The 15,175-nt window shown below is 38.3% G+C and overlaps 2 protein-coding genes across 5 annotated transcripts in view; one reads left to right on the top strand and one right to left on the bottom strand.

Moving 5' to 3' along the window:
• Positions 1 to 15,175, bottom strand: part of PI4KA (phosphatidylinositol 4-kinase alpha) — a 67,913-nt gene that overhangs the window by 42,120 nt on the left and 10,618 nt on the right. For 2 of the 4 annotated variants that reach the window (XM_078857652.1, XM_078857654.1), the window contains exons 13-20: positions 14,430 to 14,530; positions 13,837 to 13,978; positions 13,409 to 13,538; positions 12,696 to 12,791; positions 11,731 to 11,914; positions 11,233 to 11,336; positions 10,309 to 10,477; positions 8,379 to 8,429 (exon numbers count right to left, since the gene is read on the bottom strand). In XM_078857652.1, coding sequence (XP_078713778.1) covers positions 8,379 to 8,429; positions 10,309 to 10,477; positions 11,233 to 11,336; positions 11,731 to 11,914; positions 12,696 to 12,791; positions 13,409 to 13,538; positions 13,837 to 13,978; positions 14,430 to 14,530 — 977 coding nt within the window. The remainder of the gene's footprint in view (positions 1 to 8,378; positions 8,430 to 10,308; positions 10,478 to 11,232; positions 11,337 to 11,730; positions 11,915 to 12,695; positions 12,792 to 13,408; positions 13,539 to 13,836; positions 13,979 to 14,429; positions 14,531 to 15,175) is intronic. The other 2 variants (XM_078857653.1, XM_078857656.1) reach the window with 1 other exon arrangement.
• Positions 952 to 7,613, top strand: LOC144932908 (heparin cofactor 2-like). Its single transcript, XM_078857305.1, has 8 exons — positions 952 to 972; positions 1,785 to 1,930; positions 3,544 to 3,736; positions 4,560 to 4,805; positions 5,232 to 5,568; positions 6,250 to 6,526; positions 6,759 to 6,906; positions 7,422 to 7,613. Exons 1-8 carry the CDS (start codon positions 952 to 954, stop codon positions 7,611 to 7,613), a joined length of 1,560 nt encoding a protein of 519 aa, XP_078713431.1.

Here is a 15,175-nt window from a genome sequence, read left to right as displayed (position 1 = left end):
AAGCCTAGCAGATATAAAACTCATAATGCATTGTGGGTAACAGTTCATAGGTCTATTAGCTGTTTTGACTTGTGTTTCATAACAGCATTTGTTTGAGCAAGCTATCAAAATATGTTTGCCATATATATTTATTTAAGCCAGATACAGTGGTAGGATACTGTAATAGCTGACTTTCGAAATAAACTATGGACTTTGCAACAATTATGGTATTTAGCAGAGAGAAACAACTGTGGTGTTTGGTGGCATCCATGGCAGAGGATTGTGATGCCCTCTGGATCAGGGGTTATGAAAAGGAATAGGAGTGCTCTCGTTTGAGTGAAAAACTTCGACTTTCATTTTTACATTTCCTGGTCAGTGAAACAGTCACTCGTGGTTTCGGGGGTGAAATGAACCCATTACATAGAACATATACAAATCGAAAAAAAGCCATTCTCTCCAAGTATAAAGGCATAAAAACACACAAATCAATGAATCAACGCATCCATATACATCTAATAAATATATTCACTGACTGCAACATATTAACCTATCGACCTAAATGCATGAAAGTTCAAATATGCTTTTTAATAAATTAGATCACCAGAAATACATGTAATTGCAAATTTACTCATAAATGTCAAGTATGTTTCTCCAACTGCAAAACCGGATAAGGTTAACTTACTGCTCTTGATGAAATACAAAACATACACAATTCCATAACACCATCACTATAAAACTATGTAAATATGTGCATCTTAGCCGAATACATAAAACATATTTTAAAGCTGACCGATGATACATACGGGCTGGTATTGTGAAAAAAAAGTGCTGACCCTGGTACAAAATGTCATATCTGCAGTGACAAATATTTGTGCATCATCTGAAAAACTGAAGGAAAGGCGCCCACACATCTAGTGACGGTATTTATTATGTTGTACCTGTCTGCAATGACAGAGGCTGCTGCCTCTACGGATGTTTCCAAGTATTGATACGGTGAGAATATTTCATTTATTACAATATTTCAAAATCGTACTTCCAACGCAACCGTATATTTAAACTAGCATTTTAACACGGCCCACTATTCATTTGTAATTTGATATATGGTAGTGACTAAACGTACAAAGTACGTAGTAACATAAACACGACTGAATAATAAATTACCAGGGAGGTTGTGTTTAATACATTTCTGGGGAATGTTTTCCAGCAACATTTGTTGAAACAAGGCAAAGCCCGAACCAGATTTGGCAGTCTAAACAAATGACAACAGGTTTTTTTTTGCGTTAACAACTTAAGCTATTTCAACGCTGTACAAAAATGTAACTTTAAAATATTCGTACTATGTATGTAGTTCAACATATATGGGACAGGTTTGTAAAATATGTACGATAACAAAATACGTAAGCGATATATATTTTTTGTTATAATTGCAATCTGCCACTGCACTCATTTGTTGGGCATGGCAGTGCACGTGTCTGTGTTCCTGCCGTTTGGAGGCAACTCAGTGGATCACGCAGATTTGTGACTGCCGCTTCGGAACCGGTCTGTGTGGACCTTTTCTGTAGTATCACCTCATAAATAAGCGTGCGGTTTCTCTTCGTACACTCCAGTTTCTTACCACACAAAAGACTCAAAAACATAGAATTTGTCAAAGATTCAAAAATGCAGGACAATCCTGAAGAATTATTTTTACTCAGTGATGCATTTCTGGATGTGATTATGAAATATAATACGAATATTAATACATGAATGTGATTGTATCACGACTCCTAAATGTTGTGCTATATATAATGTTTTGCTCAGTATAGAAATTTCAAACCAAACAAGGAAGCCCTGCCACCATGTTTCTGTATGGGCTCATATTTGCTTTGAGCTTCTTACAATGGGTTGAGGGACAAGACCAAACCAAGACAGCTGTTGATGTCAACAAAGATGCACAGCTATCTTTTTCAAGGTCAGTTGTTTTGATGTTAAAAGAGCTGTGTAAAACAAAGGCAATAATGGTGATCACAACAATAGAAACATCGGAGAAGTATCCTAAATGTGATCTGTTAATAAAACACTGCTTTTTTAGAATGACTATTGTATTTACACAAATGTGTTTTTTTTAAAATAAAATTACTAAAGTATTTAACACATCTATACATCTCAAGACAAAACTAACTGGCTGCAAAAGTAATTGCCGAAGAATGCCGGCCACTGCTTTATTCTTATCCATTTGCTCTACCATGTGAAATGTACACTTAAAATAAAATGTGTCCATCTTGCTTAGATACACAGCTCATATTACTTTTGATTCGTTGTGTGTTATTCTCCTTATAACCTGAGAACTATCATAGTAAAATGATGCACATTATCCCTAAAAAGTAATCAGCAAAAAAGTGATTTGTTGTTTGTGACTTCTCACGAGAGACAAGCATTGACGGATAGCTAAATAACACTGTTTTTTAAAATGATGATCAACTAATATTGATATATTGATATAATGAAATGTGTGCAACTTTATTATCATACAACTATTGATGGATTGAAAAACAATTGTTTGTCTGTGATTCCGCATTTAACTCGAGAACCAAAAGTAGTAAGCAAATCGATAAACCTGTGTATATGGTTGCCTTCCTGTATACTTGATCCTAGTTATGAGTTGGCACAGAGGGTACCGCTAAACCTAGAGAGAAAAAATTGCAATTATACTGAATTATATTATATGATCAAAAGCATGTTTTTTTTACTTAAACACTCTTGACAGCCCACGTCGTAGTAAATGTACATACATAGCTCTTTTGCAATCGACTGCAGATGAGGGCATTTCCATGCCATTTGGGTTATTTGACCAAATTTCACCAAGCTGGTCACTAAGTTGGTGAAAGCAGGGAGCACTTACATTGGAACATAGTATAGTACGTTTAACACGTAGGCTTTCGCGACCAATATTGTTCATAATCAACGATTTTTGGGTTTAGATCGCGTTATTTATAAATGTGTCGTAACCCTCCACCACCCGACACGGCCAATCAGTAAAAAAAGTGTCACGTTGACAAAAGACAAATAGTTCACTGCTTTAGCCCACCGGTGTGTTGAAGCGTGAAACCACAACATTTACAATTTGAGTACAGCATCATCGGGCAATTCGCCCGATGATGCTGGATGCAATTACCAGCGAAACGTCGTACTCAAATTGTAAATGTTGTGGTTTCACGCTTCAACACACCGGTGGGCTAAAGCAGTGAACTATTTGTCTTTTGTCAACGTGACACTTTTTTTTACTGATTGGCCGTGTCGGGTGGTGGAGGGTTACGACACATTTATAAATAACGCGATCTAAACCCAAAAATCGTTGATTATGGATAGTATAGTACAACAACATATTTTGCTGCACTGCCCTCTGGCTAACAATGCAGCCCCTGTAGCAGTCTATAACAATTGTTTAATGCATGGCGGTCACAAATCCAAGCACAAAACGAGATTAATCCTGTTTCACTTCCGACATGTAATAGAGCCGTTGCATTCCAAGTGATGTTGTGATGGGCTTTTGTCTAAGTGCGTTTGCATAATATTACATTGCAGGTACCCAAACAATCCCTCAGATTCCTATATGGATGACACACTAGCTTTGGACCTCAATGGTTTCACAGATGAGGATTCTATTGAAGACTACATCGATTTTGACAAGCTGCTGAATGAAGATGAGGACTACCCAGACGAAATCGATGACATAAATGAAGATGGCTCCACCGGCGTGACAGTTAATGCAGAAAAAGTTGGTTTGAAGATATATTACATTTCACGTTGAGTTTTAGTACTCAAATTAAAGACGTATGTCGATAGACACTTTCTGATGATGCACGCTTCCCACTGCAGCACTAAATAAATTCAAAGAATAGTTAACCATCTAGGAAATGTATGAATGATGAAAAAAAATCTGCCACACCAATTCATTTTCATAAAAAAGCGGCAGTTAATCCACATTATTAATTTACAACTATTTACATTTGGATAACATAAAAGGTTTCAATTTGACTATATATTTTTTATACAAAATTGGCAAATATTTAATAATGGAGACTTTTAATAAAAAAAAGTTCCCTGATTTACCAGCGAGTAAAACTTTATAATTACATACCCATTTTCTATTGGCATCGTCACACGTGATGGGAGTCGTTATTAATTGGTTCAGTGATGAGCACCATATTCGTCTAAGTGCTTAGTATGAGACTTGAAGCATTTTAATAACTTTAGTTGAGTGAAACCAATCAACCTCCTGTAACATTTGGGGGTTCAAAGTGAAACATATTTTTTTAAAAGTTAAAAGCATACACTGGACTATATTTGCATCATATTTCAGTTTCCTAGCCTTTAGAGAACACAATTAAAAGTTGCATACCCAGAACTGTCTATGCGTATAGGTTCCCACGTCCTAAAATGTCGTAAGGGAAATATTTGTATGCATGTGAACCTATCTACGTGACTTTACCAAAAGACCCGAGAATATATATGCACGCATGTTGAAGTTATTTCGCACTGTATGTAGCCAACCGTGCTAATATGTGAACATCTCTGAAGTCTTACTTAATATCCCACAGCTAGTGGATGCATCATTCAATAAAAAGTTATTCCTGAGAAGATTCCAGGGGAAAACGCGAATCCAGCGACTCTCCATTGTCAACAGCGACTTCGCATTCAATCTGTACCGATCCGTAAGCGAGTCCACTCCACCTGGGGAGAACCTCCTTCTGGCTCCTCTGGGCATCTCTTCTACCTTGGGCATGATATCGCTCGGAGCAAATGGAGGCACACATGAAGAAATCTACAGAGCCTTAGGGTTCGAGGTAAAGTGAAATGTTACCCAGCACATTGGTGAAGGCTACACATCAATGACGACGTTCAACAAAATGAACAATAACAATAGATTTTAGTGACATGAGGCAAGATTTAAACATAAGCTTGCACAAGCAGTCCATTCGAGAGCTTACACGAGTTTCTACAGCATACCAGAGATACTATTTATTTTACATGACTCGATGTACATTATTGATATTTTATCTTAATATTAGTATCTCATTTACTCAGAGATTTATATACCACCAGATTTTGGGTGGCATAACACAATGGCAATTAGATTAAGATTTAACGTCAGCCAGAGCCTCAGCCGTGACAGCGTACACATCACTAATATACAATTTTTTTTATATAAAAAGATCAACATTTTTAATAAGAAATACATCTGTATGTTGTTGATTTGTTTTTGTTTACAGAGCCTGGTAAATTCTAGCTCCAAGTACAACATTTCGACCGTGCACAAGCTCTTTCACCGACTGAATCACCGCCTTTTCCGCCACAACTTTGGCTACACGCTCAAGTCGGCAAGTGCCCTATATTTACAACGCAGGTGGCCTCTGCTGCCATCCTACCAACAATGCCTCCGGAAGACATACTTTGCAGAGGCTCACACTGTTGACTTTAAAGACCCTGCGACGGTGCAGCGTATCAGTCACTGGGTGTCAAGTTCCACCAAGGGGACAATATCCGATGCGGTGACCAACATTGATCCGAGCACCGTATTCCTGGTCATCAACAGCGTGTATTTTAAAGGTACAGTAGTGTACATTTGAATACCTAGCAATACTCTTCGTCTTCTTGGTTCTTTCCGTAAAGTTACGTAGAAGGGAAATAATAAAATAATAAAAATAAAACAAAATAAAATACAATTCTCACGACGTTTCGTTGTGGCCGAAACGTCGTGAGAATTGTATTTTATTATGTTTTATTTTTATTATTTTATTATTTCCCTTCTACGTGACTTTACCGAAAGAACCAAGAATATGAATCCCTGCAGTTACGAAAGCTTTAAATCGAAATACTCTTCGTGTTTAGTTTGTTGTCCTTCCCCCGCACCTCCGATTAGCACTGTTGGCTACGTACGGCGCGAAAGAAGTTCCACATACATATGTATCATCATGATCAACATCAGCCACGATCCTTCGACTGCAGGATGGAGGCTTTTGCAAGCCATCGCCATCCCTCGCAGATGCAGTGCAAACATCCATCTAGCATCATTACATCCCGATATCATTGCTCCATCTCCACGGTGGCCGTTCTCTTGGCCACGTGGTTCTTTCCCTCCTTTGAATGCTACTCCGACATAGGTCTTTACCACTGGCCATAATCCTTTTTAGCGACGTGTGCTGCCCAAGCCCACATACTTTTCTTAACCATCAAAATATACTTTGGGAAATTTTTTCATAAAAAATGATTCAAATCTGTATTTTCCAGGGCCATGGGAGATTAAGTTCTCAAAACATCAGACCTCCATGCGGTCATTTCGGTTGAACGACAAAGAGTCCGTCAAGGTTCAAATGATGCAAACCAAGGCGAGCTTTTTGGTTACCACGGACCATGAGCTGGGCTGTGATATCCTCCAGCTTGCGTACCAGGGCAATGTGAGCATGATTTTGGCAGTACCACACAAGCTGAAGGGTGGCCTCAAAACACTGGAACGTGCCCTTTCCTTTGATCTCCTAGAGAAGTGGCTCCAAGCAATGACTAACAGGTAAGCAAGTGATTTCAATTCTGTGCCGGCTCAATAAAAATCCTTTCTTCTTTAATCACAATGAAATGATGTATGCCGAGAAAAAAAATCATCATGAAATGTATGCTTTGTACTTTTCTGGCTTTTTTCCTGCAAACACTGCATGATTCCTTGATGCCAGGCTGTGATGTACAAACGGAATTATAAAAAGCAAACAGAGTACTCAATGTACTATTTCTTTGGTTGTTTGCAGAACACGGGATGTCAGCATTCCCAAATTCAACTTGCAGCAGAAGTACGATCTCAAAAATAACTTGAAAGAGATGGGAGTGACCGAGTTGTTCCAAGCCAATGCAGACCTGTCTGGGATGACTGGTGCCAAGGATGTGCAAGTTAGCTCGGTATGGTGCTCTTACCTAAATAGCAGATATGAGTCCAAGTACGTTTCTGGCCAAATTACCTGGAATGTGCCTGATCTAGTCAGATCTCAGATGACAACCATGGTTGAGCCAGGATAGGGCTTAGATTGGTGACCGCCTTTCATAAAACCGGTATTATAGGTTGCTGTGGGACTAACCACATTGTGAGCCGAGGGTGTTAAAGCAAAACCCTTTGATGTACTATACTATGCCTAATCTATGTTGCACACTCTCACCAACACGCACTGAACAGTATGGAGAAATGTGAGCAAATTACCCCCATAACTCGCACGGCTCTCATCTGGCACTAGATTTACCAGTGTCATACGTGTGTGTATATGTATGTTGAACTTCTTTCGCACCGTACGTAACCAACCATGCTAATCGGAGGTATAAATGAACAATAAAAAAACATGTAACTTTCATGAAAGATACGTAACATTATATTGCGCTCATTTAGAGGGTGCTAAGCTGTGCATTTTTCTTTTTGACACCAGTTCCAGCACCAGGGCTTCATAAAGATTGACGAGGAGGGGAGTGAAGCAGCGGCCGTCACTACAGTTGGCTTCACGCCGCTCACATCCCACAACCGCTTCGTTGCTGACCGCCCCTTTGTTTTCATTGTCTACGAGCATCACACTATGAGTGTGCTTTTCTTGGGCCAGGTGTCCAACCCAGCTAAGAACTGAACAAGGTTTAATAAATAAAAAAGTATGCACGTATAGGTAAGGGCTAAAAAGTGCAGAGAACGCATGATGGATTTTCAATGTCATTTTACAAGTGAGCCAAACCAAACAACATTATTTCCAAGGAAAGCTCTGCTGAATCTATAAAACAAGAACTTTGTAAGAGCTATTTGAGTTACAAGACAGGATGTCAGACAGCAGCACTTAAGCATTCGCTGTAAGAGGTATCGCATGGTGAGGATTAGTTTAAACCACATCCATGCCATTTCACTTTTATCCAGTATATTAAGCATTTCATTTACCTTTAGGCAGTGGTATTGCATTAAATGTGAAATAAAATCATCTTTGAATTTCATTAAAATAATGTACTATGTTTATTTAACTTAATCAATATGGGGTTTTATTATACAGACCAAACTGACATTAAAGTTCTAGATTTGAAGCTTTCGTGACTGCAAGGATCCATACTCTTAGTTTTTTTGGTAAAGTCACGTAGGTAAAAAATTCATTTTAATTTCATTGTTTTACCTACGTGACTTTACCGAAAAAACTAAGAGTATGACATAAAAGTGTCCTGTGGTGAGTCAGATGCTGTCAATGTCTCCCATGATGCTTTGCAAAGGATAGTGTCGTAACAAATTATCTTATTATTCGTTATGATAATCCCATTCCATTTCTCCATGAAATATCTTTATGATGTCGTAGAGATAATTAAAGTAATATATACTTCAATAATTTAACAATAAAGAATTAGATGTTAGTACTTACCACAGCAATTACTGGAATTAGTACTCCCAAATTTCCAGCGCTGCTTGAGGCCTGTAAACAACCACGTTCATTATTAGTAAACATTTATTTCCCATTTGGCAAACGTTAATGCTTGAGGCTTCTAGAAACAATTGTGAACAAATTAATTTAGCATTTATGATTATATATATTTTATTGCATTTACAAGTGGATTCAAATAAAAGCTTGATTCTAAAAAAGCAACAAACTAAAACATCGAAAATCTATAAGTATTTAATTTTAAACATATTTCCTCCCTATTAATTTAACTTCTTCTCAGCATAGGTAACACCAGTTCATATTTTGTATTGAAGTTTAATAGTATATTCTACTCATATGCGATCATTTCAACAACAATATCCTATTACGAAAAGTATATAAACTATAAAAAAGGATCAACCACATTTTAACTACAGACAAACGTTGTAAAAATGACAATTATAGATTGATTTACAGCCTTATCATGAAAAATGCACTTTGGTCCTTGTTATCTCATTTTTGTTTGAAACATTATCAGATGGAATGTCACAAACAAACTTATCTCTTGCAGAGTTACTGGCCTTTTAAATAATACCGAGTTACATTTTAACCAGCTGCCCACTTTGCCTCAAACACATTCATAACCCTATGGTTAAAATGTACACTTTAAAATGATTAACTTTCAGCATTTCAATTAAACGTATAAACAATAAAACATAACAAAACATAATGACATATTTTAACGCTATATTTAATGATATGGAGTCATGAATCCATGGCAATGGGTTGAGGAACGCTTTCATCCTGCAGCAGAGAGATCATGGCTGATGATGATATAACAAGAGTATTACTTTTTTATATTTAGCATTCTCTCTTCTGCAGCATGGTACGCTAAGGCTCTTTTGTTAATAAAAACAAGAGCATGTATCTTTGAAAACGATATCACGTGATATCAAATCATAACTTAACATTCCACAATGGCATGGAAGGATTGAAATGCTATACATGAAACGGTATTAATGTAAACATGTTTTGCCGTAATTTGAAGTTATGATTTAACTATATATCAGTATCAATTAATATCACAAATCTATCATTGTTTGCAATGCGAGTTTTGATCACATGTTGTACTCATAAAAAACATATTTGAAGGCCTCCCCATAGCCATGTCGGTTATGGGGTTTGTTTGACCATACTTCCGTACGATAGCCAGTGCAGGTTGGTGAAGGGAGAGGGGTCTAGGACTGGTTAAGATATTACCGGCCACTGGTGTTAGCCACGACTGGGAATTGAACTCAGGTCACCCGGTTCATACCACGGTGTGCAAACAACTATGCTGCAACTGCTCCATCGCGTTTTAATGCAACCCATTAAAAAAAAACTAAGACGTAAAAAAAAATCATGTGTTCCTCCACGTGATGCTGTCACCATCCAAGGCCCATGCTGGCATTGCCATTTGGGGATGTGTACCGGCGGTCAGTGGTGTAAGTGTGGCTGGCATGGGCAATGGTGCCAGGAATTAAATAAAGCCCTCCCCCCTCCTTTCCACCTTTCCCCATGTTTCATTGCCTGGAACTTGGGCCCCTCCCCGAGATGTTAAATACCTTGCATGGTATACAGGAGGTCGTGGATTCGAGCCCGACCCTGACACCTGTATATTTGGAGTTTGTATGTTCTCCCCGTGGTCGCATCGATTTTTCTATGGGTCCTCTGGTTTTTCCTTCCACAATTTGGAATAAACGTGCATTACGAGTATTTGGCTGCTCTACATTTCCACGTGATAAGCCACTCCACTGAGCTATGATTTGTGGCCAGGTCGCTTCGGAAAAAATAACTATATAGCTGAGTGGGCCTTACCTGGTAAAATAAAAAATAGTAAATAGTAGGAGAGTGGGCAATGTGTATTTTATAGATACACCGCTGTTGGTGGTACCTTTAGGGCAGGGCCTTTCTCGCTGGCCCTCTCGCTCGCACGCTTTCCTTCCAGGCCCAGCTGCACAAAAAGCTCCAGGAGATTGACCAGCAGCTCATCGACCAGCTGCTCCCCCTGCAGGTTGGCCGCGATGTTTGCCAGTGCATTGATGACCGCCACAGAACAATGCCTTGTTAAAAAACACACACACACACTTTACCTATTAACCAAGGGTGTTGTAACGATGCATGGATTCATACCGATTCATATTGATTCGTAAGCACACAGTGAATGCAAAGATTCGGATGTGTTACATGCCATGGGCTGATGTGGCCGCTAAATTCAATGCAATGTCTAAAAATAGTAGATTGCTGAAATTAATCGTAACCTTTCATTAAATCACTTGGGAGAATACTTTGAATAAACTTATAATTGCTACCAACAGTGAATTTATATTATTGTAGCTATTGTGTGCACCCCAAAACTCTTAAATGGGGGTCAATATTGACTCTACATTAAGCATTATATGACTAGGAACAATGACAGATTAAGCATGAAATCTAAATACACAGCAACGACAGTACAACACATTTTTTTCAAAATGGTGTTCTGATGGTTTATATCATGACTTATTGTCCTATGTCAATCCACAAATGGATTAAGGCCTCCCCATGTTGGGTGTTATTTGATCATACTTCATGATACTGGCCAGTGGGAGTTGGTGCAAAGAGGCCCAGAATTGGTCCAGATATAATTCGCCACCGACGTTAACCATGCTTGGAAATCGAACTTAGTTCGCCAGGTTTGGAGCGCAAAGCGCTAACCATTGTGCCACTGGTCCACTTGACGTTCAAAACCATTGTCGTAAAATAATATCAATGTTCCAAAAAGCGATACCAGCATGACCTCCGGCTGCAAAACGTCACTTAAGAGTGGTACACCAACCTGTAGCCATGGTCTCTCATATCCTTGGCTTGTGAATAAACAACAGAGCTGGCCTTTACACTGATCTGTTGAAAAAGGTTCAGTACTTCCTGGTAGATGTGTTGCTGAAATATAAATAAACAAAAATGGGTTTAAGCATCTGATCGTAGTGCAATAAAAAAATAATCGAGTTTAAAATAAATTAATTATTCTTTGTCTGAGGAGTGAAATAAACTCAGTTAAAGCCAAACATTAAGTGTGAATGTATCCACTACACATATTAATAGCATAATGTACACGAAAGTTGATACAACTTTCATCATCCAATTAACTGTCATTTACACTGTGAAGAGCTGAAGCCATTTACTTGTGTAAATGTTTCCCACACCTCCGATTAGCACAAGGTAATATAGCTTTCACATGAGTTCTAAAAATTGACATATATCACAAATGTAGATTAAATCCAACCCAATTCCACAAATTAATTACATGGATGAAATTAGAGATATAGACACTCACAGGGCCAGTAATAACCATGCACCCCAGCTGGTCAATGATGAGGACATCAAGGGGAGAGGGCGGCTGGCAGAACTTTTGCTGGAGAATCTGCAAGATGGATTCCATTGTGCGTGGGGTGTCACGCAAAGACACAGCGATGTGCCCCAAGGCGCGGATTGTGTGCTCGTGAATCAGCTGACCATCTCTAAACACCACCAACAGACACAAAGCACTTTGTAACAATGCAGATTTTCCCATGCTAATTTCTTGTTTTATTATTAAAGAATAAGAATCTTGTCCATTATCAGTACCAACATCAGTATCCAACATCATGAGCCCTACGACCAACACCAAAATCTGCATCGCTAACAAATTATTTATCAACACCATAAATCAGCCATAATTTTCAACATACATCATCAGCAACAGCAGTATCAACATCATAATTATTATCCACATCATCGTCACTCCTTTAAATAATACCATCAATCATCATCATTCATCACTCGCCTACATCACCAAATCATTCAAATCACTATGAATTAATACGCAGGTTTTGGGCCTGGTTAGTAGTAGGATTGGAGACTGCCTGGGAATTCCAGGTGCTGTAAGTTTGGGAATGGCAAAATATGGCAGTACATTAATGAATTCTTCACTATCTATACAGAGCATTGTCGAGTGTTACCCCATTGTATGTGTGGGTTTTCTCCCGGTACTCCTATTTCCTTTCCACATGCCAAACACCCATTACCTGAAATAAATACAATTCCTAATGCTATGCCTCATAAAAGGTGTCTTTAGACTCAGTAAGGCATTCCTGTAGTAAATACATTACCATTTTACATTCTCATTGAAAATTCTGCATACTCAAAGAGGCAAACCCACATCAACGAACTCTGTATATTACTTATTATGCAATAAATACTAATTTCCTTTAAATAGATTTACATTACTCTATTAATACCAATCACATAAACCAGACTTACTTTTCATTGTCTTGAGAAGTGTAGAGACGGTTGGAGAGTGTAGCAAGAAACGCCTCCACAATCACTGGCTCCTCGATAAGACCCCCCTTGAGAGCTCTGAAAATTGCATTGCATTACGCGTAACATTATACAAAATTTCGATTTAAAGCTTTCGTGACTGCAGGGATTCATCTTCTTGGTTCTTTCGGTAAAGTCACGTAGAATGGAAATAATAAAATAATAAAAATAAAACATAATAAAATAATTCTCACGACGTTTCGGCCACAACGCAAGCAGCCGTCCTCAGGTCTGAATGAAATTCAGAGTCTGAATGAAATTCAGACTCTGTCTTCTCGATAGACCTGTCTTCTCGATAAGACCTGTTCTTCACCTGAGGACGGCTGCTTGCGTTGTGGCCGAAACGTCGTGAGAATTATTTTATTATTTTATTATTTCCATTCTACGTGACTTTACCGAAAGAACCAAGAAGATTATACAAAATGTAGGAATTACATTTATTTGTAATGAGCCGTTGTTGCTGATTACGACTTATATACAGATGTCATACTTGCTTTTGTTGTTGTTCATAGTATTCATGTTTAGTTTGTGATGATTGTCAATCATACATTTGCACTATAATAAAATGTATAATAGTTCTTGTGGATAGTTTGACTAGAGCCACAATTCTTGATTCAGTGTTTGACAAAATTTGTTTTATTTTGTCAATGACTTGCCTGCATATGTTGTCAATAGCCATATCCCTCAGCTGTTCATACATCGAGGGCTGAATCTTCTTGCTGGCCACAACATTGACAGTGGATTCCGCAAACTCATTCGTCACACTGATCTTTATGTCATTTCCTCCTAATAAAACAATTAGGCATGACATACAGTTATTACAAACACAGGCATTTACAACGAATAGGAATTAAGCATGTCTTTGCTTCTTTTCTGTCCGTGTCACACTACAGCCTAAAAATATGGCATCAACGTAAGTGATAAATACACGCACACACAAAATCCATGGCATTCACGATTAGGTTTATTACAATTAAATCCTGCCGTAACACAAGATACATGCTTTTATGTTTTTCTATGCCCTTTGAAGTAGACTCCCCCTAACACACGAGGCAATAATTCAATATACGTTATTATGGCTTACCCATCTCCTTACCACTCTGAAACTGGCAGTGGAGCTTGTAGAGTTTGAGCAGCACGGGGGACGGAACAACAAGGAAGTCCCGCAGACACACAGTCACGGAGTTGGACACAGATGGGAAGCGCTCACAGAGCCTTCCTAAGCCCTGATGATCCGCACGCACATAGGGGTGCGTTAAAATATAAAACATCAATTCATCTGTGTACTGTACAGCCTCCCGATGTGTTTCCAGGTTGTACGTAGTTTTTTTGGTCCACGTCCTGGGGGCTTATTCATAATATATGTTAAATATTCTACATTATATGCAATGTATATAATCAGCATGAGGAGCAAAACGACGCACCTCATACCAAATATGGGGTACAATCTAAGAGCACATCGGTGAGCTATCCCTTAATGTCTGTCAGGCATGCTAAAACATTACCACATTTAACACACATGCAGAGGCATACTGATGTACATATTATTTGTCAATGCAACTTTGTAAAGTCATTAATAAGTCTACAAAAGTTATTTATGGCATTGAACATCTGTCATGTTTTAAATGAAATCGAAGAATAGAAACATTTTTCACAATTTCTCCTAAAAGATCATACCTGCAGACAGCAGATCAAAAGAGGCATGTGTGCCACTATCACTTTGCTGGATGTTTTTGTCTGTAATTTCTCAGACAACTTGACACAAAGGGTTTCAGCACCTGAAGAAAGATTGAAAGTTTTCTAAATCGATATTTCACGTTGATACAAACTCATTCTTGTTACTTCACTGAAAAATTTACCCGAAACAACTTTGATCTTTCAGACGTTTTTTCAGACTGTACCGTGTGTTCCTGAATTCAATAAAAGATTAAGCTCCCAGCATACTGGAGCAAAACACATTGGGCATGAACGTCGAACAACACATAGTACAACCCAACAAAAAGCGACAGAAAGAAATCCAAATCAACTGTGAAAACATGAGCAGTAGTAACAATGCATTTAAAAAAAGACTACAAGGAAGAATTAGCATAACCACACATTGGGTAAGATTTCGGGCTGTATTCTAAGTAGCACCTTGGCTCTGACTTGGCCGCTCACGTGGCTCAGCTCAGGTTTCACCCATTTGAGCTAGAGCCAAGCATGAGTCGAGCTCTGACTAAGAATATGGGCCTTAGTGTCATTCTTTAAAAAACATACGGCCCCCCATACAAATGTTACCTCAATGACAGTAAAAGCATCTGAAGACAAAAAAAACTAACATCAACAACAAGTGTACATTGATAGATATCTGAAATAGTTTAAGTTAAATTTCAGTCATTTAGCATTCCTATCAACTTAGCAATGCTTTTTAAGTTGTTTAACAA

The sequence above is a fragment of the Lampetra fluviatilis genome, chromosome 6 (genome assembly GCF_964198595.1).
Source record: "Lampetra fluviatilis chromosome 6, kcLamFluv1.1, whole genome shotgun sequence".
Classification (NCBI taxonomy): domain Eukaryota; kingdom Metazoa; phylum Chordata; class Hyperoartia; order Petromyzontiformes; family Petromyzontidae; genus Lampetra; species Lampetra fluviatilis.
This window is presented reverse-complemented; position numbering and strand designations above follow the sequence as displayed.

Bases quoted from the DNA above. Each gene is read 5' to 3' on its own strand.
- LOC144932908 (XM_078857305.1), top strand. From the start codon at position 952: ATGTTTCCAAGTATTGATACG. The intron at 4,806-5,231 runs GTAAAGTGAAAT...TTTTGTTTACAG, and splicing joins ACAGAGCCTTAGGGTTCGAG to AGCCTGGTAAATTCTAGCTC. The intron at 5,569-6,249 runs GTACAGTAGTGT...TGTATTTTCCAG, and splicing joins CAACAGCGTGTATTTTAAAG to GGCCATGGGAGATTAAGTTC.